The sequence below is a fragment of the Caloenas nicobarica genome, chromosome Z (genome assembly GCF_036013445.1).
Source record: "Caloenas nicobarica isolate bCalNic1 chromosome Z, bCalNic1.hap1, whole genome shotgun sequence".
NCBI lineage: Eukaryota > Metazoa > Chordata > Aves > Columbiformes > Columbidae > Caloenas > Caloenas nicobarica.
This window is the reverse complement of record NC_088284.1, coordinates 14,683,025-14,707,292: the sequence shown is the minus strand read 5'-3', so window position 1 is coordinate 14,707,292 and position 24,268 is coordinate 14,683,025. Positions and strand designations below refer to the sequence as shown.

The 24,268-nt window shown below is 41.6% G+C and overlaps 1 protein-coding gene across 1 annotated transcript; it reads left to right on the top strand.

The window, feature by feature from the left end:
* Positions 1-130: 130 nt before the first annotated feature.
* GFM2 (GTP dependent ribosome recycling factor mitochondrial 2) lies at positions 131-24,260 on the top strand. Its single transcript, XM_065657665.1, has 21 exons — positions 131-259; positions 1,411-1,499; positions 2,053-2,137; positions 3,940-3,985; positions 5,061-5,158; positions 6,170-6,295; positions 6,692-6,780; positions 12,225-12,313; positions 12,548-12,608; positions 12,704-12,889; positions 15,715-15,795; positions 16,523-16,671; positions 17,199-17,339; positions 17,421-17,520; positions 18,293-18,482; positions 19,822-19,898; positions 20,405-20,543; positions 20,685-20,870; positions 22,266-22,381; positions 22,679-22,861; positions 23,302-24,260. The coding sequence occupies exons 2-21, from the start codon at positions 1,437-1,439 to the stop codon at positions 23,428-23,430; spliced, it is 2,334 nt and encodes a 777-aa protein (XP_065513737.1). The 5' UTR covers positions 131-259; positions 1,411-1,436; the 3' UTR covers positions 23,431-24,260.
* Positions 24,261-24,268: the final 8 nt, after the last annotated feature.

Sequence of the window (24,268 nt, the reverse complement as noted above, 5' to 3'; positions counted from 1 at the left end):
GGGAAAAAAGGAGAGGAAGAGGCCGACGCGGCGCTTTTTGCCTCCTGGGTTTGTCCGGTGGGTACGGGCGGGCGGAACCCGGGGCGGTGAGGTCGTGGGGACGGGGAGGAGGAGGAGGAGGGCGCCTTCCGGCGGCATGGCGGCTGTCCCGGGCGGAGCCGCGGCCGGACTAGCGGCGCAAGCCGAGGCTGGGCCCTGCTGAAGCTCTTCATCCGGAGGCAGCACATAACGCGGGGGGCGGCGGAGCAACGTCCCCGCGGTGGGTACCGCGGCGGGAAGGGCGCTGTGGGTTTGCGGGGCGGCCTCCCGGGCAGCGGCGGGGGCTGAGGGCACCGCTCCCGCCCCGCCCTCCCGCTCCGCCGCGGCGGCGCCGCCACACGGGCGTTGGGCTGCGAGGATGAGGCGGTTGAGCCCGTCTGCAGCCTCCTTTCCCCTCATTGTGAAACTCTGCCCAGAGCGTGACTCGTAGAATCACGGAACGTCCTGAGTTGGAAGGGACCCGCAAGGACCATCCAGTCCAGCTCCTGTCCCTGCACAGGACAGCCCCACAGTTCACACCATGTGTCTGAAGACGTTGTCCAGTCTCTTCTTGAACACTGTCAGGCTTGGGGCCGTGACACCTCCCTGGGGAGCCTGATCCAGTGCTGCAGCACCCTCTGGGTGAAGAACCTTTCCCTAATGTCCAACCTAAACCTCCCCTGGCACATCTTCCTGACATTCGCTCAGGTTCTGTCACTGGTCACCAGAGAGAAGAGCTCACAGCCCTGCCCCTCCTCCTCCCCTTGTGAGGAAGCTGTAGCCACAATGAGGTCTCCTCTCAGTCTCCTCCAGGCTGAACAAACCAAGTGACTTCAGCTGTTCCTCATACAGCTTCCCCTCCAAACCCATGAAATCACCAGAGCTGGATGTTGGTGGCTCCTTAGATTAGCAGCAGCCGGCCAGGAACGCTTTTGAAGTGTCTGCACTTGGGCTTTGTGTCGCAGTGGTTTTGGGCATGCTTAAAAACTTAGAGTAGCTAATATTTTTGTTCTGAATACTTACTTTTCCCTGCCCCCCTCCCTCCGTCAAGATCAGAAGAGGTATTTACCCTTTACTGATCAGTGACCTTTATTCCAGAATTTGTTTCAGCGTGAGTGTAAACCCTCATGTTAATTTTTCTGCTTCGCTGTTTGCAAATTTAGTTGAGAAATACATTTGATGTTTGTGGCCATACATTTATGGTGCATTTTTAAGGCTTAATAACATTATTTCTACAGATCTGACATAGATTTAAGCTGCAAAGCAGTGACCTGAAAAACAGTAACCTGAGCTAACATGAAAAACAATTGTCATCACTGATTTATGTGGAAGTAGTATAGTTACCTGTTTTCTCTCATAAACATTTTGTTCGATGTTTATTTATCTTGGCAGGGGACAGCTTTAGAGACAGGAGCAGAATGTCGGGCATTATGAAGAAATTTCTGATAAAAGCATTGAAGTCATCAAGTTTGTGCAGTGAGGTAAACTTTTCCCTAAATTTTGATAGCTCCTCTGCGAATAAAAGAAGTACTCGGGTTACTCTGAGTAAACTTTAAAAAAAATCTTTTCTTTAAAAATTGGTATCCAAACAGAATGCATACTTTCGTGTTGGAGCTGGACTTTCATATAAGTCAGAATGTGAAAGTTGATTTTGTAATTTTTCTATAAATATTTTACTTATCTGTAATTTTGATTACCCAACTTCTGTAATTGAAAAATTTATATTATTTAAAAAAATAATTAGACATATTTAAAATATTGTGGCTAGTGACAACATGTTTTGATACTGTAATAGATTTTTACCGGAATTCCCAAATAATGTTGGGATGGGACTTGGTTTAAACCTCGGTGCTGCCATCTTCATGCTTCTGCTTCCAAATAGCTGATATTTTGAGCTTATATAAATATCTAACAACAGTATCAGTTCTTGCAGATATTTTTTTTTAGTTTAGTTTTCTACAACTGGCAAAAATGTACCTACAAGCAATTACTTATAATGATAAATTTTCTCTATGATTTTTTTTTTCTTTTAAGTATGAGTACTTCAGAACGACAAAGATGCGAGTCATAAGTGTGACACAACAAAACCACAATCTAAGACACTACAGTTCTTCACAAGGTATAAGTTTAAATTATTTTCTTAATAGTAGGGATTACTCTAAAAATGAGTAATAATACTTTTAAAATCGTCTTTCAGTGTATTCATTTGGTCATTATTTGTGAATTTGGTGTATGAAGCGCAAACAGAGCAGTTAAAAGGTTCACGGACTGAAGAAAAGTGCTTTGTTCTGCTGCTTTCTTAGTAGATCCATGGTGTGAAGCTTTTAGAAAATAACGAAAATAAAAGATACAGATGTCTAGGAACTCAGGTCAGCTGTGAAGTGCACTGTAACCTCTGTCGAGTTACCTGAAGCCTTAATTTGTTGTCAAGTAACTGATGATAGCCAGCATGTTGGACAAGGAGAGAAACACAGGAATCTGATTAAATAGAAGTTTTAAGCTGTCATTAGTGTATTTTCTTTGCAGAGTCAGGATAAAAGAGAGTAAAAAAAATAAAATAGTTGGAAAACAAAATTTCAATTAAAAGGAATTTTTGCTGGTTTTCCAGTAGCTACGCTGAGATTGGATGGAAATTGATTGATACAAGGTAGTGTTGGGAGTCAGGGCCACTTGTTCCATGCTTCTTCTACATCAAGGTGGAGGTGGGAAGAAAGTACTGGTAACTCGTGGGTAACCCAACTTCTTTAAAAAAAAAAAAAGTTAATGGGTTCAGCACTATATATCTTAGCAAAAGTCTTTCACCTGTAGTCACATACCTGAGAAGAAGGCTTACTCTTCTTAGTTGCTGATGTCAACACAGTCTCTGTTGCGACCTGTTACTGTTTCTGTGTCATTGTCTGTGCAATGTCCTTGCTGTCTGCTGTACTCATCCCCAGTTTTGCTGTGCTGAATACCCCAGCTTGTCACATGGAGGCAGGGCTTCATTCTGTATGCGAGAAGATACCGCAACTTAGACAAGCAAGAAATCTTAGACATACTAATACCTTATTTCGTGGGTTATTTCAGAAACCAAAGGGAAAAAAAGCAGTGTTGGAGTTTTTATTTGGGGTAGTGATGGTTGTTGGTGAATTTCCAGCCTGGTACGTTGCTTCTCTTATGATCAGTTAACATCGAGATATTAACCTATAAGATAACTCTTTAATATCTCTGTAGCAAGAGAGATGATCTGTAGATGGTGAAGGAGTGTTAGTTTAAATATTATTGAATTCTGTTTGGCCTTTCAAAGATAAACTGAAGTGCTAGGAAAGTGAGTTCATGAAACACAACTTAAATGGCTTCAGTAACTGGATTATGGATTAGTTTCATAAAAATTTAGCTTGACAGCTTATTTTCCAACTAAATAGGATGTGAGAGAGGAAATATCTTTCAAAGGTATGCTATTAAAACTCCTCAGTCCTTTGTTTTCTTAACCTAAATCAGTTTACGTTTTTTCCTTAAGAGTTATGCTGTCTAGCTTCAGTGTTTAAAGGAGAAATTAATTTTGAAATGTGTTCTCTAATAGCCAATTCAAATGAATGTCAGCATTACAGTTGTCTTGCACTGTGGCATGTTTTGTTACTGCTTCTGCAGGTAAGGTTTTAGTGTACTGATTATACTTTTTTGTGTTGTCTTTTTCCTGTTGTTTCTAAATTACAGCTGTTTTGAAGAGTTTTTTTAAGAGAGATTTATTGAAAGTTAAGTACATATCTTTTGAAATTTGCAGTGCTAGAAGTTACGAATTGTCATGAGTTGTGACTCCGAATCTTTTTTTTTAATAAGTTTTTCATGAATTTTCTTAAATATATATAATTTTGTTAAAATCTATAATTTCTGTATTAGGATCAGTCTTACAAATTGTTATTTTGTTTTGTTTGTCTCCAGGAGATGTTAAGTCTCTGCGTTCTGTCATTAACCCTCATATATCCAGGTATGTCATGCTAGATTGTTTTTTGGATGTGACCAGCTGTCAGAGCAATTGATGTGTTAACAAGTCGTGGATTGTTGCTGTGCCGGTCACATGCATAGTTCATGCGCACATTTTAAATTAAAGTTAGTCCTTCCTTTTACCTTCTGACATTTCATTACAGAATGGTTGTTGGTGTCAGAGAGGTCTTGGATTGTCTCTTCTTTACATCATTGGAACCAAAACTGGGCTTTTAGGGAAGGTCCAAATCCGTGGTGGTTGCTGGGAGCTGAACAAGGGTGAAGGGTTGTCCTTGCACCTGGACCCCTGCGGTGGGCAGCGCTGTGTACTTTGTATTCATGGGAGCCCTCAGCCCTGTTAGATGAAGGCCTTAGTAATGAGGGGGCAAGTAATTAGATGAGGGCAAGGTAATTAGGGGCTGAGCTGCTGTAGGAGTGGCTTGGGGGTGAAGTTCCCTTGGACGAGGGCAAGGTAATTAGGGGCTGAGCTGCCACAGGAGTGGCTTGGGGGTGAAGTTCCCTTGGACGACCACTTATGTCCCGAGGGTGAGTTCAGCTGGCATTAATGGTGAATCTGGGGGCTGGTCACAAGCCTGTGATGCGCAGAGCCAGTGAAGCCGTTTTGGAAGCCTCTGGGTGAGGTACTTCAGAAAGGAAGACTTGGCTGAACAGAATCGAGGAAAGCTTCGTGGGAACTTGGATGCTAGATTTGGGGTATAAAATGTGTATGTGTGGGGAATTGTTTCAGTTGCCAGAGGTTAGAGACTGGGATGGATGAAAGGGTTCTGTTTGTGGGGAGGGCAGGTGGGTGAGGATGAGGCGAAGACGCGGCCTAGCCCTGAAGTGGAGCGTGGAAGCCTGTTCCAAAACTCTTCAGTACTACTGATCTGAAGAAAATCCACCATTTCCATGCTAACGTACTTCAGTATCAGAATGTACACTGTATCAGATATGCAACAGAGGAAAAGTGTTATTCATCTGGTGTGCTCCTCACCATGAATATTAATTGTTTATGCAAATAACAATATGACTGAATAAAAAAATTACCTCAGTAAAGGCAATGTTTTCATTTTATGCAGAATCCGAAACATTGGCATTATGGCCCACATTGATGCAGGGAAAACAACAACAACAGAGAGAATGCTGTATTATTCTGGATACATAAGAACACTTGGAGGTTAGAAATACTTTTTGTATTCAGTAGCTTTGAAAGTTTTAATAGACTACAATAACATGCAACCCAGTTAAAGGTTGTTGGTGGAGTACTTGGCATAGAAGCCAGTTGTTCCAAAGCTGTGCTGCAATATAATGAAATTTTAATGCACATTCCATTACTTTCTAAGGCAGTTGTGCTTTGAGAGATCATTGGTTCTTATTTTTCTTTTAGTGAATTATGGTTTGTTTTAACATTTAATTAGAGGTTCTCCTTGTTTTGCTTGTTGCTCATTGGCCATTCTGGTAGAGCTGTTTCTTCAGTTCTCTTTTGACCTGTAAAGAAACCAGGTAAACAAAAAGTAACCATTTCTTTTCAAAGTTGTAGCACAGAAAGTATTCCTTGCTTCAGCAACTCTCACAGAATTTTTCAAGATTGAAAGGGTCAGAGCAGCCTCAATTTGTGCTCCTTGCCCTTAGTGAAGCTGTGTTGGCTGTCACCAATCACCTCCGTATTTTCCATGTGCATTAGTGTAGTTTCCAGGAGGATCTGCCAGGCACAGAGGTAAGACTGACTGGCCTGTAGTTCCCCAGGTCTTTCTTTTTTCCTTTTTTAAAAATGGGGCTTATGCTTTCTCTTTTCCAGTCAATATGAAGTCCACTGGACTGCTACAATTACTCAAATATGAGGGATAGTGGCTTAGCAACTCATCTGCCAGCTCCCTCAGGACCTGCAGATGCATCTCATCAGTTCTCATGGACTTTGCTTTAGTTTTTAAGTTTCTCATGGTGTTACTAGGATTAAGAACAACAAAAAGGTTGTTGGAAATGCTTGTCTTTGACTTACAGAACATTTGTTCCCTGGAAAGAGAGCCTAGGTAAATTAGCTGACATCATCATTTTCTGAAAAAGGCTAGTTTTCATAGCATGTACATATATAAAGGGGACAGTATTTCCAAATATCTTTGTATTCTGAGACAATTTCAGCTTTTGAATTATTTACCTACCTAACTGTAGTACTACTTCCTGTTCACAGATGTCGATGATGGGGACACAGTGACAGATTTTATGGTACAAGAGCGAGAACGTGGTATTACCATTCAGTCTGCTGCTGTTACGTTTGATTGGAAGGACTACAGAATCAATCTAATTGACACCCCAGGTACTATGCTTTGGCAGTACTTGGCATTATTGGTGGAGAGTAGATGAGGTGGGCTATCATAGAACGTAAGCCTTAGTTTTAAATGTAGTGCAATATTTAACTGGTTTAATTGCGGCAGTAAAAAGTCCTATACTGAGCTACGTTTAGCTTTGGCTGATTATTGTTTACTGGTGCATAATTCAGCTTGTTTAAAATGAGCTCTGACATTTCCAAACTAAATTGCTCTCAGTTCTGGGATTGCAATGAAAGAGTCTTGTGTGTTTCAAGGACTGATGGGTGTATTTCTCTGCAAGTGAAGACAGGGTTGTTTTGACATGATTTAAAAAAAAAAATGTAATGACCTGTTGATGTTGCCTGTTAGAATTATGACAGTGTAAAAGGAAGTTTGTTTTTTAGGTCATGTGGACTTTACAGTGGAAGTTGAGCGTTGTTTGAGAGTCCTTGATGGAGCAGTAGCAGTGTTTGATGCTTCAGCTGGTGTTGAGGTAAAAATAACTGGTAGATTTTTATTTTTTTTGTCTAATGACTAAAATCAGACTGAAATAATAATAATCATAGTACAGAAATGTTGATCTGTATTATCTCTTTTGATGCTTTGATCAAAATTTAGTGACAGGAAGCTGAGCATTTAAGTTCAAGTCCTGTAGTATATAGCAATTTCCATGGTAATGAGGGGCAAATATGTTGGATCCTCATTAAAGTCTGAGGGTTTTTTTTGTTTTTTGTTGCTGTACTTTACAAACATTGAGGTAAATTCTTCTGGCTAGCTTCACCAGTGGAAAGAAATGAGTATCTCTTCATTACTCGTTTTCAGATTTCATGTAGAAAATTAGTAATTTTCAGCCAGAACTTCTCACAGAATCACAGAATCACAGAATGTTAGGGATTGGAAGGGACCTCGAAAGATCATCTAGTCCAATCCCCCTGCCAGAGCAGGAACACCTAGGTGAGGTTACACAGGAAGGCGTCCAGGCGGGTTTTGAATGTCTCCAGAGAAGGAGAATCCACAACCTCCCTGGGCAGCCTGTTCCAGTGTTCCGTCACCCTCACTGCAAAGAAGTTTCTTCTCAAATTTAAGTGGAACCTCTTGTGTTCCAGCTTGAACCCATTACCCCTTGTCTTACTGTTGGTTGTCACCGAGAAGAGCCTGGCTCCATCCTCGTGACACCCACCCTTTATATATTTATAAACATTGATAAGGTCACCCCTCAGTCTCCTCTTCTCCAAGCTAAAGAGACCCAGCTCCCTCAGCCTTTCCTCATAAGGGAGATGCTCCACTCCCTTCATCATCTTTGTGGCTCTGCGCTGGACTCTCTCCAGCAGTTCCCTGTCCTTCTGGAACTGAGGGGCCCAGAACTGGACACAGTATTCCAGATGAGGTCTCACCCGGGCAGAGTAGAGGGGAAGGAGAACCTCTCTCGACCTACTAACCACCCCCCTTCTAATACACCCCAGGATGCCATTGGCCTTCTTGGCCACAAGGGCACAGTGCTGGCTCATGGTCATCCTGCTGTCCACCAGGACCCCCAGGTCCCTTTCCCCTACACTGCTCTCTAATAGGTCATTCCCCAACCTGTACTGGAACCTGGGGTTGTTCCTGCCCAGATGCAAGACTCTACATTTTCCCTTGTTATATTTCATTAAATTTTTCCCCGCCCAACTCTCTAGCCTGTCCAGATCTCACTGGATGGCAGCACAGCCCTCTGGCGTGTCAGCCACTCCTCCCAGCTTGGTGTCATCAGCAAACTTGCTGATAGTACACTCAATTCCCTCATCCAAGTCATTGATGAATATATTGAACAGTATTGGTCCCAGAACTGACCCTTGAGGCACTCCACTAGATACAGGCCTCCAACCAGACTCTGCCCCATTGATCACGACTCTCTGGCTTCTCTCCTTCAGCCAGTTTGCAGTCCGCCTCACTACCCGATCATCCAGTCCACACTTCCTCAGTTTTGCCGTGAGGATGCTGTGGGAGACGGTGTCAAATGCTTTGCTGAAGTCAAGGTAGACCACATCCACTGGTCTGCCATCATCAATCCACCTTGTTACGTCTTCATAAAAGGCTATGAGGTTGGTCAAGCACGACTTCCCCTTGGTGAAGCCATGTTGACTGTCCCTGATGACCCTCTTATCCTTGATATGTCTTAAGATGGCACCAAGGATAAGGTGTTCCATCACTTTCCGAGGGATGGAAGTGAGGCTGACTGGTCTATAGTTGCCCGGGTCCTCCTTCTTGCCCTTTTTGAAGACCGGAGTGACATTTGCTTTCCTCCAGTCCTCAGGCACCTCTTCCGTTTCCCAAGACTTGGCAAAGATGATGGATAGTGGTCCAGCAATGACTTCAGCCAGCTCCCTCAGCACCCGCGGGTGCATCCCATCTGGACCCATGGATTTATGGATGTCCAGATTGCTTAACTGGTCCCTAACCCAGTCCTCATCAACTGAGGCAAACTCCTCCATTGCCCTGCCTTCCTCTGGTGCCTCAGGGGTACGGGGCTCCTCAGGACAGCCTCCGGCAGAGTAGACAGAGACAAAGAAGGCATTCAGTAACTCTGCCTTCTCTGTATCTTCTGTCACCAGGGCACCCACCTCATTCATCAGTGGGCCTACATTGCCTCTGGTGTTAGTTTTATCTGCCATGTATTTGAAGAAGCTCTTTCTGTTGTCCTTGACCCCTCTCGCCAGGTTTAACTCTAAGGAGGCCTTAGCTTTCCTAGCTGCCTCTCTACATCCTCTAACAACAGCTTTATATTCTTCCCAAGTGGCCAGCCCCTCCTTCCATGATTTGTAAACCCTCCTCTTCCACTCGAGTTTGCCCAGCAGTTCCCTGTTTAACCACGCAGGTCTCCTGGCTCCCTTCCTTGGCTTCCTACGTGTTGGGATGCTCTGATCTTGAGCTTGGTAGAAGCAGTCCCTGAATGTTAACCAACTATCTTGGGCCCCTTTACCTTCAAGCAGCCTTGCCCACGGGATTTCCTCCAGCAATTGTTTGAACAGGCCAAAGTCGGCCCTGCTGAAGTCCAGGGTTGCAATTCTGCTTGGTATTCTGCTCCCACCACAGGAGATTCTGAACTCCACCATCTCATGGTCACTGCAACCAAGGCAGCCCCCCACCTTTACTGCTTGAACCAGACCCTCCTTGTTAGCGAGGACGAGATCCAGCAGCGCACCTCTTCTAGTCGGCTCCTCCACCATTTGCATCAGAAAGTTATCGTCAATGCACTGGAGGAACCTCCTAGACTGAGGCTGGCTGGCTGAGTAGTCCTTCCAGCAAACATCAGGGTAGTTAAAATCCCCCATAACAACCAGAGCCTGTGACTGTGAGGCCGCTCTCAGCTGCCCGTAGAAGGCCTCATCAACATCCTCACCCTGATCTGGTGGCCTGTAATAGACTCCCACAACAGTGTCACCCCTGCCAGCCTGCCCCTTAATTCGCACCCACAGACTCTCAACTTGCTCCTCAACCGCCCCTGGACAGTACTCAATACATTGTAGTTGCTCTCTCACATAAAGAGCAACTCCACCACCACGCTTGGCCGGCCTGTCTTTCCTGAAAAGGGCATAGCCATCCATGACCACATTCCAGTCATGTGAGCTGTCCCACCATGTCTCTGTAATTGCCACCAGATCATAATCTCCTGACCGAACGCAGGTTTCTTAACTCCTCCTGCTTATTCCCCATGCTGCGCGCATTGGTGTACAGGCACCTCAGGGAGCGAGCCGAGTACACCGATTTCACCCTAGGGGCCTGGGGGGCCTCCCAGTCTTTATGGATTCCAGCGTGCTGCCCCACTGATGCAAGCCCAGCTACAACCCCATCCCGCTTCGAATCTAGTTTAAAGCCCTGCAAATGAGCCCTGCTAATTCCTATCCCAGCATCCTTTTACTCCTGTGGGATAAACCTTTCCCACATATCACTGACCAGACTGGTGTCTTATAAAACCAGCCGTTATCAAAGAACCCAAAGCCCTGCCTGTAGCACCAGTCCCGAAGCCAATCATTTACGGACTCAATTTTTCTATTCCATCCCACATCATCATCCAAAAATGGAAGGAGGGAAGAGAAGATAACTTGAGCCCCAGACTCTTTCACCATTCGTCCCAAGGCCTTGAAGTCTTTCTTCATTCCCCTCAGACTACGGGATGCCGCTTCCTCCCCATCTGTCTGGAAGATCAGTAGGGGGTAATAGTCCGTTGGGCGCACTAGTTTGGGGAGTGCCCTGGCGATATCCCTGATCCGAGCTCCAGGTAGGCTACAAACTTCCCGATGCTGAGGGTCAGCTCTGCATATCGGGCCCTCCGTCCCTCTCAGAAGGGAATTGCCTACCACAATTACCCTTCCTTCTTTTTTATCGGAGGCAGTCTTGAGGCGTGGAGTCAATTGCCTCTTCCTATGTGACCTCGTAGGCGGCCCTTGCACCACGTCCCCACCTACATCTTCTTCAATATCCATGGCCTCAAACCTATTACAGAGGGGCACCCGGGGAAGCAAAGCAGGTAGGGAGGGGGGTTGCCCGCGACGCCTAACTGGAACTCGCTTCCAACCCTCCTCAGCTATTTGACCCCCTACTTCTGCCCGACAGCGACAGGGCAGGGGCTCTCTCAGATCTTCCCTCTCTGCCCGACAGGGCAGGGGGTCCATCACCTTTTGGGGGGTTCCCCCTTGGGGCCTGTCTGCCTGGCACGCCAGGGAGTTACTCCACCAGTCGATCTCCCTTTCACACTCCCTGATGGACCTCAGTGTCTCAATCTCCTCCTTAAGTTTTGCAACCGTGACGAGCAGATCTTGCACCTGCTCACACCTCACGCAGGCTGAATGCTGCCTCCCCCCCTGCAGCAGCAGGCTCTGGCACTCCCTGCAGCCGGACACCTGGACAGCCACCGTTCGAGGCAGTAGCTCCGTCTGAGTCGACACAGTCTTCTTTAGGCAAACCCTCTTCCTGGAGGAGACCATGGTTGGCAACAGTCAGGGACACTGGCAGTAGGTGAGAGGGTCTAACAAGCGAGGAGTGATAGTCTCTGCGCCCTACTGCACGAGCTACTCCACCTGCTGCTGCAGCACAGTGTAGGTGATACTCACCCGCATCACAAGCTGGTTGCCTCCCTCGTCAGCAACTTATTTAACGTGCCTTTTGGGGCATAGTGCAGAAAAGGTGGAGAATGGCTGGAATTTGACTCCATAGCATGAGATGTTTGAGTAGTTCAGTCCTGTAGAAAAGTTACCTGTTGTGAAATCACTGTATTCCATGGGACATACTTTTTTTCCCCTGGATGAGGGATGAGAGAACTCTTGACCAGTGTGAATCACATTATTTAACTTGATATTGGAAAGCGTTTAGGTGCCATCATGTATGAACCTGAACTGAGTAACAGCCCCTGCCCCCAACAACAAAACAGTTAGATCTGCTTGTGTTTTTTCTAAAACTGTGTAGGAAATTATTGCGTTATTGCCATTTATTAGTAAGAGACTGTTTCTGAATCTGAACTGATTTCCATATATACCTGTTTTAACTTTCCAATAAAAATGCAGTAGTACACAAATTACTAGCAAAACTGGAGGATTTTTTAGTGTTGTATGTGTAGCCACAGAAATGCTTGCCTGTTTGTGCTTACAGAAATTGGCAATAAAGTCTTAAGTCACTACATTACTGAATTTTTTCCATATATATCTTCTGTAATGCTTAGTTTCTCTCCATGTTCCTTCGCCTGTATGCCTGTGTGCCCTTAGTGATGGACGGGGAATGACGACAGCTGAGAGAGAGGAGATGAGACAAAGCTGCTTGTGAAGTTAATCACTGCTGCTGGAATCAGGATTGTTGCAACATATTCAGCACAGATCTGTGCTCAGAACTTGGTCCCTCAGCAGTATTGGGGAATGTATAATGCAGCTGTCGGCACTCATGTTTCTATTTTATCTTCTGCTTTAGGCTCAAACTCTGACAGTGTGGAGGCAAGCGGACAAACATCAGATACCACGAATATGCTATTTGAACAAGATGGACAAAAACAGGGCAAGGTATTTAGTTAATTTAATTACTGCTAAAATCATTGTAAGAGAATGTATCTAATAAAGTTGTTCTGTTATGCACAGAGCAAGATAATTACGTGAATACTCACTACATACGTCTTTGTTTATGCGGATGCATATTTTTGTGTAATTTTAGGAGTAATTTTTGCAGTAAATAAGGAATGGTAAACCTATTTTACTATATAAGTTTTCTGTAACTTGGTATCTGTTGTTTTAATATAGTTTCACATACGCTGTTGAGAGTATCGAACAAAAGTTGAAGACAAAACCATTGCTTTTACAGGTAAGCATAGAATTGACATGGTTATTTGCTTTCTTTCAAATAGAACTCCTTTCTTAATTTTTTGCAGCTGTCTAAAATCTCCACTCTATTTTCAGTTGCCCATTGGGGAAGCCAAGACCTTCAGAGGACTGGTTGATGTTGTGACTAAGGAACAAATAATTTGGAAATCTACTTCTCATTTGGATGATGGAAAAAATTTTGAGCAAAAGCCGCTGCTGGAGGCTGATGATCCCAGCCTGTTCCAAGAAGTCCAGGCTGCCAGAAATACCTTAATAGAACAAGTAAAGTTCTAAAGTAAATACATAATATATTTAAAACTGTTATTTGAAACAGTAGAAAAAATAGGCTGAATGGGACCTCTGGAGGTGATTGTCACAGTGACCTGCTCAAAGCAGGGCTAAATTCAGCTTTAGATCAGGATGCTCAGGCCTTGTTCAGTTGAGTTTTCAAGTCTCTAAGGATGGAGGTTGCAGTCTGTGTAGGTAGCCTGTCCCAGCGCTTGGTCATTGCTGTAGTGAGACATTATTTTTTGTCTAGGGGGCATTTACCATGTTTCAACCTGTGACAGTACCATTTGTCCTTTCCTTGTGTGCCTCTGAGAAGAATCTTTCTCTGTTTTCCCTGAAGAAGGCCCACCACCGCCACCATTTCAGGTAGTGAGGGACAGCATTTGCATCCTCCCATAGCCTCTCCAAGTTAGACAAACCCATCTCTCTGGGCCTCCCACTGCACTTCAGCCACCTTAGTGGTTTTCCACTGGACTTTCTACAGTTTGTTAGCCTCTCTTGTGCTGGGGAACCTAAAAGCAGAGTGTTCTACGTGCAGCTTCACAAGTGCAGGATAGAGGGCACTAACCACTTGCCCAGATCCACTGGCTGTGCTCTTGCTGATGGAGCCCAGTATGCAGTTAGCCTTTGTCACTGCAAAGGGATGCTGCTATGCTCATTGGACCAGCAGGACCTTCTGTTTGACTTCTGAAGACCTGCTTCCTAGCTAGTTGATCCCCACTGTATCAGCATATGGAGTTGTTCTGTCCCAGGTGCGAGATTCTGCATTTGTCCTTATTGAACTAATTTCAGATTTTCTTCACTTCTTTTCCATCTGTCAAAGATGGTTAATGCACATTGGAAACATTAATATGTGACAGCAAAACATGCTGAATATAAAGAGACAGACTCCCTGGCTGTACAGTACATGTATAAAATGGGAAGTACGCCCTGCTTTATCAATAAGGAACTGAAGAAAGCAGATGCTAAATTTGGTTGGCTAACATGGTATCTTGTACTGTCTTGGATGCCAAAAGATTCTTGGGACAGTCACAGGAGGCTGGCAGATGTGACCCAGAACCTGCAGGATACCCATACCCTTCCGGAGTGGCTGCTAGAAGCTGGATGGAATGTTGCAGGCTGGAGAAGATGGCACTATTTACTGTATTGGAGGCATCTGAATCCCACTCTAAGTCTTGTTCCAGATATATCAAAAAATCCATGGGAGAGATGAGGAAAATAACCTATAAATATTTATTTAAAATAGACTGTTATACTGTGAAGCTAAGAAGGATAATAGAAATTTGATCTACTTGATTCCAGGTTTTGCACAGATGACAGCTTAGAAGGGGTGAGGAATAGAAGAATTAATGGAAGTAAAAGAATAATTTGCCTGTTGAACAGTCCAGAATATTTTGAAATGATTTGTCTGGAGTGGTTTTTTTTTCTCCCCTCAGTTGGTGTCTGAAAGTCCCACATTTTTTTGTGTAATTGATATAGTAATATTGGAAGAGGTAGTTGCAGCTGAGACTCTCTAAGCAAGTCTTCTCTCCAAGTAAAGACTTGTGTTTTGGGGGGTTTTTTACATTCAATTTGCTTTATACAACTTTAAAGTGTAATAGACATTACATTTGAATGCATACTTTTATTTAAAAAATATGGGAGGTTAACAACTGTGTTTATCTCAGATATCAATCCGTTTTTCTGGAATGACTGACCTCCATACAGCTTTGAATAACATTGTGCAAGTGCCTAAACAGAGGATGCTAGGGTTTTGGTTTTCTTTGAAATGTCAGGATTGGAGAGGTCCATTTTCTATTGCTCTGAGTCCAGTAAAACACATACACAATCTAGTTTTCAAATTTTCCAGGTTTTAAATGGGGGTGTTATTACTCAGCGTCTTATCTTAAGAAATGTATTGTCAGATATAAAGCTTTGTAAGAAAGTGTTAGGGTTTTTTGCTTTGGTTTCTGGGTTCTTCCTGAAGCAGGAAGGGCTGGTTCAGTAGTGTGATAACTGAGATAACCTGTGTTCATAAAATATTTTTGGTATGCTTTCTGTCCTATTAATTCTGCATATCAGAAACACTGTAAAATTTAGTAGTTTGAGTATCAGCCATCTTGCACACTTTGCTCTTACTTAATTAAATGAACACTTCCCTTTATCTCTTATGTTTTAGTTATTAGCTTGATTAGACGTGTAATGGCTTATCAATGATTCATTTCAGTATTTGGACAATTGCTGTTGTAACCCGTAGAAGGGCCGAAGTGCCTTCTTGCACTTACGGTGTCCTGAGTCTATGACAGTGTAAGCTTACATGTGAGACAAGGTTTAAAGAGTAGCTAATTTATTTGTCAAGCTAAATGGTCCACTTTGAAAACACAGATGGGCTCTTGGACCTACAAGCCTTTGACATGAAGAAGGTCAAAAAACCCTGAAGGCTTGTCTGTTTTTCCCAGCTGTATATCTGCTGGCTTGCAAAGGTTACTTGCTGCTTACTTCAGACTTCACCTTGTTTGCAGATCTGAAATATATTCAGTTATACCCTTGACGGCTGTCACTATATGGCTGCAGATTTTTTTCAGTTTCAGGGATAAGTACAAGCATTCTTTCTCCCACTGATGTTTTTGCCTGACAGCCCCTTTATAAGTTGATTTTTTCCCCCTGTCCTTTCTTGAAACCTTCATTTCCATAATTTTCTGTGGTGTGAGTTTATGGTCTCTGATATCTTTAAAGGCTTTGTTCCTGCTCTATTTAGCCATATATCCTAAATAACTGAGATTTGTGACTGCTCTTTGAAACTTGTATATGCCAAATAGTAAGGAAGTATTCTGTTGAAGGTTGCAGATCTGGATGATGAATTTGCTGAACTGGTTCTAGGAGAATATAGTGAAAATTTTGACTTAATACCACTTGACAAGGTAATTTTTACATTCGTTATTTATAACTACCTGTTACTCTGAAAGGCTGGGTTTTTCCTCCTTTGGTACATGCATATTATGATTTTGCAGATACGCTTTTTTATCAGAAAAAAAATCACACCAGCTTCTGTAGTGAATATACAGTACTGTGAATTTAGGACAAAGTATATTCAAGCTCAGTGTGAATTTTATATGATAATGCAGTAACTATGATTTTCAGACATGCTAGGCACAACTTTAAAAATAGGGCACCTTTGTGCCACAAGAGGGTTTTTTTGAGAGTTAGGCTGCTGCAAAAGAATTTAGGGAAAGGTGAGTGGAATTTCCAGGTAGACTGAATGCAGTTTGTGTCTGAGCTGCTGATTCTTACTAACAGAAGTAGCAGCATCTCAACTGCTGTGAATTGGTTGAATCTTCAGACACTACATATTGAATTAGACACTACATTCTGAATTAAAAGGACTCTTAGAAAAAGAACAAGAAGAGCCGCAGATCTGCATGAAATGCTTAGAAGTCTTAAAAGCAGTGTCTTCTGTTTTAGCATCTGAACGTTTGGGTTTCTGGTTTGGAGCTCATTAAAAACAGTGAAAGGAGTTTGGATGAGTGATGTTATATTTGCAAACATACTTAACTTTGGGGGATTTGTTTGCAATATCTGATAGCTGGAATGCAATCTAAGGCTAAATTGTAGTTCCCATGTTAACAGAAAATAATTATTTTTTTGCAGTTACAGTCTGCTATCCGCAGAGTCACGCTAGCTCAGAAGGCGGTACCTGTGCTCTGTGGCAGTGCACTGAAGAATAAAGGAGTGCAGCCTTTACTGGATGCTATCACTATGTACTTGCCTGCACCTAATGAGCGTTCATATGAGTTTCTGTAAGTACAAGGAGAAGAGAAAGGTCAGGAAAAAGGAAAAATAATTAGGAAAGCATAAAAGGAGAAAATAAAAAATATCAACAAAGCATTCATGTCTTTAAAAATGTTTACTGTTTGTAGGTATTAAATAACAGTAAAGATGAACAGACATAAAAATGCACTTAAGTACTGAACCTGTGTAGATCAGTGCTGCTGGAATTGTATGCATTTATCTTCTGGCTGTCAAACTTGCACCTTAGACTGCTAGTGTATTTTTAACTTGAGGATATTGCCATTTAAAAGAATTGGGGTTTAGGGATCATCTTTAGTATTGGCTCAGTCACATGACACCTCACATATCCTGCTGGAACTGGAACTGCTTAGGTTAATATTTTTTGGCATAAATTATGATTTTTAAAAATCTGCCTCTGTTAATGTTACAATAAGAAATGATACTTTTTCTTAAATGAGTGGAAATTTAGGTAAATGTGAGCTTGAGTGGATTAATCCCACAAGTATGCTTTTTGTTGTGCTTTTTTATTTTGCAGACAATGGTACAAGGATGACCTGTGTGCCCTAGCGTTTAAAGTTCTTCATGATAAATCTCGTGGACCACTCGTTTTTGTTCGCGTTTACTCAGGTTCACTGAAACCCCAATCAGCTGTATATAATATTAACAAAAGTTGCACGTGAGTAAGATACAGGTGTGGTTTAGCACAGCATCGGAATGTCTGTTAAAGTCCTAAGTAACACAAGAATTTCTTTTTCAGGGAGAGAATGAGCCGGCTGCTCCTGCCTTTTGCTGATCAGCAAATTGAAATACCATCACTAATGCCGGGCAACATTGCCCTTACTGTTGGGTTGAAACAGGTAATGGAAAATACTTATTCTATAAGGGAGCTTGTTTCACTAGTGTGCTTTCTACTTCTGTGATATTATATCTCAGATATGTTCTTGATATTGTGACATATGCAAACTTGCTTTGAAGTACTTCCTTCTAAAATGAAATATTACAATGTACAAATGTCAGTAATGGACCTGTGAGATGCTGTGCTGATTACATAGAAAGGACTGAAAACTTAAAGTGCATTTTAATAGAGTTCTGAGCTTCTATTTATTCTGTAACTCTTAAAATACAATGTAGTGCCATGGAGAGACCTCCTTTGAGGATGGGGAGTTATGTTCCATGTAAGGTACTCAAAGTTACAATTTAACTTAAGTTCAAATAAGTTGGTTTCATGCTTGCTTGTATTAGGTTACTAATTCAGTGTTTTATTGTCTGAACAGGCTGCATAATTTGCACATATTTTTCTAAAATGTAACCAACTTTGGTTTGCATAAGCAAATTTTCATTTAACAATATTGTTCTTTGTGGCTTTATATCTTGACTGGTAAGTTAGATTTAAAATGCAGTGAACTGGACAAAGAAATGTTAGTCTAAATTTGAGCAGTTTTTCCTCTTCCAGATCATTTTAGTTATTATATTTGAAGTGAGAAGTTACAGTAACTGTTTATAAATAAGTAAATAAGTGGAGATTAGCGCAGGAGGTTTTGAGGAAGAGAAACAGTCAGGGTTTGCATTGTTAGTTTTTTGGTTTGTTTTGTTTTTCATATTCCCTCCTCTTGCCTTGTCGATATACAGAGTGCCACTGGAGATACCATAGTGTCCTCAAAGGCTTCAGCAGTAGCTGCAGCACGCCGGGCTGGAAGGGGCGCTGGGGGACAAAAGAGATCTGCTAGTGATGCAGAGAGCCTCCTGCTGGCAGGCGTTGAGATCCCTGACCCCGTCTTCTTCTGTACAATTGAACCCCCTTCAATGGCCAAACAACAAGGTACAACATAGCTACCTAAGAATATGATAAGATATTCTACAAATGAGATATTTAGGCATAACCATATTCTCCTATGTAAGGAACAAGGCTTGTCTCCAGTTGAAGCATATCTGGTTGACATGACTGAGTTGCACCAATTTATCAGTCAGTGATCTAATAAGGCCTTTTTTGGTGTTTTGCACAGATGATGTATTTTAGATTTTGTGGTTGTCAGTATTCTTTGCTATTACCACTTCAAGCAGTACTAGTAGTAGTACTTTTCTGGGTTTTGTGTCTAGAAAAGTAGTAGTTCTTAATTTTGAAAGAAGAGATGGAGGCACTTTCGTTTCATAGCGTCATGCTTAGTTTAGCTGCAGTCACACTGATGTGCTGTACATAGTGTCCCGAGTACAAATAACATTGAAACATGGTGGGGTTTTTTTTCAGTCAGCACTTGCATTTTTACTCTGTGATATAAAGTCTTCACTTGCCAAGACTTCTGTGTGCCTAGTTAGGGTTCACCCATGCAGTGTGACCTGTAGTCTTACTGCCCTTCCCAATAATCTGTATCAGAGAACCTGGTTATTTGACTCTTTTTGGAAATACTTACTTAAACTCTGTATCTTCATTCCAACGAAGCTGAGCTTGGTTGGGGGTGAGTTGGAGGAAGGATAAGTGCCAGTGTAGCGTGATGGAATGCAGCAAGGTGGAAGGCAGATCTGGAGCAACACGTCTGTAGGCTGAGCAACTGGGTTTTAAGGTGTTCCTGGTTTTTGGTGGGTTAGATGTTTTGCAGTATGGGGGTTTTTGTGGGTTTTTTGTTTGTGATTGTTTTGTGTGTGTGTGTTTTGTGGTTTTGGTTTTGTTTGTTTATTTGTTTTCTCCCCAAAGACTGTACGGTAGATAAATGCAGTCTCAGCTGCTTTCCTCAGCAGTTAAGAGAGTGGGGAATCAGAAAAAAAAGTTGTATTTGAACCTTTTAATGTTGAACTCATATTGAAATATTTAGGTAAATCACAGGAGAGTTAGTTGACAATTTTTTCTTATCTGTAAAAAGGAAGCAGTACTTTTTACTGACTTGGTGAATTCTTCATACAAGTACAAAATATCACTCCTAAAATGGTATTTTTAATAATTAAATAAGCACTCTGTAGTGTGCAGTTTGTTGGAGAGAATCAGAAGTTGCAAGTTGCTTGTAATTTGAGTTGACTTTGTTTGCCAAAATCTGTGCTTCTCTAGGGTCCTTTTGATTCCTTCTGAGAATAAGATTTGACCTTGTGAGGAAAGTGATGTATAGACATTCATTGTGATTCTCAAATTACTGAAGTCTCTAGATATAATGTTTGATACTTATGTACAGACTTGGATAACGCATTGACCTGCCTTCAGCGTGAAGATCCAAGTTTAAAAGTGAAGCTAGATCCTGACACGGGACAAGTAAGATGAATCTTATTTTGCCTGCATTGTAACCAAGCTTTATTTTAGAACTGCCAAGACCGCCCTTCAGTTAGGTCATTTACATATTGAGATTTTCTTGAATAAAAGGACTCTCTAAATGTTTGTATCATGTATGTACAAAGTTCTGTGCATCAAACTAAAATGGAGCCTTGTGCACTTGCACTTTACAGTGTAGAGGAAGTCATCCAGTGCTCTGCATGTTTTTGACAGTTCTGTATTTTAAAAGTTTGAATTATATAGTCTCGAAGATAATCTAAGATGACCTTTTTTATAGTGGTCACAGCAGTGGTAATTACCCCCTCTCTAATACGGTGTTTATGTCAGATGACCTAAAGCAGTCCTGTTTTCTCTCTAGGCTCCTTAGAATTCAAAATATTTCTAAAAGACTATTAATAAAGAGCATGCAAGATCTTGATTAAACAGTTTGTATTCAAACCTGAGTTTTGCGTATTTTTCCTCTTCTCTCTTAACTGTCTTCTTACTAGACTATTCTCTGTGGCATGGGAGAACTACACATAGAGATCATTCATGACCGAATCAAACGTGAATATGGAATTGAGACTTATTTGGGACCTCTTCAAATAGCCTATAGAGAAACCATCCTAAATGCTGCCCAAGCTACAGGTAAAATGAGTGAATGGAAGGAACATCTTGTGTCTGGTTTTGCAGCTTGACTTACTTTAAATGAACTTGTAACATTTAAATGAATTTTATGTATTAGTTTTTCCCCAAACACTTGCTGCCTTTTTTTTTTTTTGTCTTCAGATGTTTTGGACAAAACAGTAGGAGATAAACGACACTGTGTAACTGCAGAGTTAGAGGTGAGGCCCAGGTTAGGAGAGAGAGCAACAACAAAACCTGCCATCGAGTATGCTGCAAGTGTCATTGAAGTGCTACCCAAAGAACTCCAAGGAGCTATAGAAAATGGAATCATTAATTCATGCATTCAAGGTAAAGGAAGTGCTACTACAGCTATACTGGTCTAACATTTCTCTAAGAAGCAATCTAATGTTTCTAGGAGAAAAACTCCTTGCTAGTTTGAAAACGAAAATATAGTACCTATTAACATTAGATGCAAAGGAAAATTCTGAAACTTCTCTAACTACAAGAATTGCCAGACACCCCTTTCCCTATGCCAGGAATGGAAGTCAGCATGCCTTTGGTTTTAAGGCTGATTTATTCTAAGTGACTCACCAGAGAGCTTGGCATTCTCTTGGTTTGTTTTTCAGTCTGGTATCAAAGAGATAAGGTGTTTACTTGATGATGTCATGTAGACCACAGTGATGTGACAGAAGTGGTTTTGGAGGCCAGCATATACATACCACGCTTCTATTAGAGTTACTGATACTTTTCTTGGGATTTTCAAATATGTTAAATCCATGAAAGTAAACAATAAAAAGCCTTTACCTAATTGCAAAATAAAGGCTTTCTAAAGGACTAAAAGTATCCTTTCATTTTGCTTAAAAATACAATTATTGAATAACTTATGGCCAAAGAACTCTCATTAAGAGGCAGTGAGTGGATTGATAAATGAGAATTGCTCTAAAAGAAGCAGCATGAGGTGTTTTTTCCATGTTGCTTTGTGCAGTTGGAAAGCATCTCTCATCTCTGGCTGTGGAATGAGTCTTGGCTGTGTGCCTTCTTCACGCTCCTTGAAGACAGTTCAGAGCTCTGCTGTCTCCAGCCTGCAATTCTTATTGTTCAGTGCTTAAAAAAAAAAAAAAATCTGGCCATGTTCTCTGTAGGAAAAAAGCTATGTGTTTTTTCTCAGATATACTTCAGGCCTCCCATCCAGTCTGGTTTTTGATCTGGATGAGTGTCCTGGGTTGGAGGGAGGTAAGCTACCAATGACACCAGTCGTGCTTTATCCCTCATGGAATTGGGTTAATCCTGCAGTTTTGGTTGTGGGTCAGTATCAGGCTTTGCTGTGATCACGTGTTGAAAGTAGAGAAGATATTCTGGCTTCAGGTTAAACAAAAGGTTTCAGTACTTTTTCAAATGAGGTCTTGTTTCAATAGACAAGTTTTAGATACTATAATGTATTAAAAAATAACTTGGCAATGGTTGTATGGATGAGCACACTCAGGAACTCCTGGTTCTGAAAATCATCTGTGCTTTTCGTGAAGAGAATAAGAAACTATGAGTCTGCATTCCTTTGTCTCTTTTGGCAAAGCAAGACAATGACAAAACCACGGAATGAGGAACATGACGAGTAGCAGGGAGCAAGGGGAATGACAGGGGAAAAAGGAAAGTGAGAAGCTCCAAATTAATCCTGAAACTTTTTGGTATGTGTCTTAATATTCTGAAAAATAAATGTGGTTTTCCCTTTTTCTCTTTTTTTCCTAGGACCCTTGCTTGGATTCCCAGTTCAGGATATAGATGTGACAGTGCAATCACTGACGGTGCATCCTGACACCTCCCACACAATGGTATCAGCCTGTGTCTCTCGTTGCATGCAAAAGGTATAGTGAAATTATAAAGCTGTTGTAGAACACAGTAGCATGATATACCAATGGGAAAATATATGTGCATCAATATTTAGTAATTGTTCTTCTCTGGGAGCATAATGGCCATGCTGTGGGCTTTTATAGCTTTTGGAAGTAGAGAATTTGAGATGCAGTGTTAGCTAGAGATATGGAAGTACTTACTATGTCAATTTTCTAAAAAACTCAAAACAACAACCACAACAAAAACCAAAACCAAACAAAACACAAAAAACCAACACAAACTCAATGTAACTCTCGTTCCCTTCCATGTAGGCTTTGAAAAAAGCAGGTATACAAATACTGGAGCCCCTGATGAACCTAGAAATCACAGTAAGCGAAGATCATCTCAGTGCTGCACTCGCTGACCTTGCACAGCGGAGAGGTAGCATTCGGGAAATCCAGAGTCGTCAAGATAACAGAGTTGTGGTTGCTGCTGTTCCACTAGCAGAAACCATGGTATGTGATTATCTTACTGATGGTAGAATGCAAGTCTGAATTTTTTTATATGCTTAAAAATAATTAGGCTTCAGTTCACTTTTCCTGTTCTTATGGATAAGTTTGGAATGGGTTTTTAAAATTTTAATAAGTGGAGGTCTGAAGCAAGTGCCTACAAGTCTAGAAATGGTTTTGTGTTTGATCCAGATTGTTAAGCCAGCACATTTTCAACTGCAAGTCAGAGAAGTAGTAAATACTACTAGAAAAGGTTTTACAGAGAAGTTTTTTAAAAGTATATTATTAGGTTGACTTGTGCACGTATTGCACTTTTAATTCAGTAATATAAAAACATTTACTAGTATGTTGCAGTATACATCTGACTCTTTTCTCTCTTCGTGACCTAGGCTGCTTTCTGTGCTAACTTACCTTCTTGAGTGACATGTGTTCTCCATTTTGTCCAGGGCTACTCAACAGTTCTGCGTTCTCTAACATCAGGCTCAGCAACCTTCACATTGGAGCTCGCCAGTTATCAAGCCCTGAACAGTCAAGAGCAAAGTGCACTTCTTCAGAGGAGGATGGGGTTGGTGTGATTGCTTTACTCTGTAGAACAGTAAAGCTATTTTCTATCCTCCCTGTTAAATATTTTCAGGAGCCTATGTATGTACACCAGTATGTCCTTCTGGGATCAGCTGGTTTGTGGTAAATGATGAATTATCAGCTGTAGGAACAGACTGTGCTTTTAAGTGTCCAAGGGAAAGTTCAAGAGACTGTGTTCTTCTGGCATAGCCTTGTAATTGCAAAGCAGCTGAACCAGAGATGCAAGCGCAGGTTGCTGCTTTGCAAATTCTTATCTTACAGATAATCTGCAATGAGAAGTGATGCAAATCCTCTTCATATAAACGAGCACTAAGTGCACCTTAATGCTCAATTAGGACTGTTTCTTACCTTAGTAAGTAAAGTTTGTGAAGTTTATGTCTATAAATGAAACAACTTTACAGTTTTGGCAGTCTGTATCTTGGTTTGTTTTCAGCTGAATAAAATGGTGAATTAGTATTTTTAACTGTACAACTGTAAGTATTATTTCCTGTATTGTTAGAAACTAATTTGAGCCAGATTTCAGGACTGGGTGTAACTTCTACCCAAGTTTGCTTTAGCAAATTCGTGGACTGGATGCTTCTGCAAATTGAGATCTGTGCAAAAAATATAAGACAGAGTTCTGCCAGGACAGTGATCTCAACCTACCATCTCTGAGTATGTTGAGGGGGATTTCATTTTGGACCTTTAGGAATTTGTGGTTTAAGCTGTAATGGGTCTGATTTGCCATGTGTTACAAGTCAGTTCTGATTTGTAATTATCTGGTTACATAGAAAAGAAGCAAATTATAAGATACTTTGAAATAAAAAAGATGGATTGCTCTTTATTTAAATA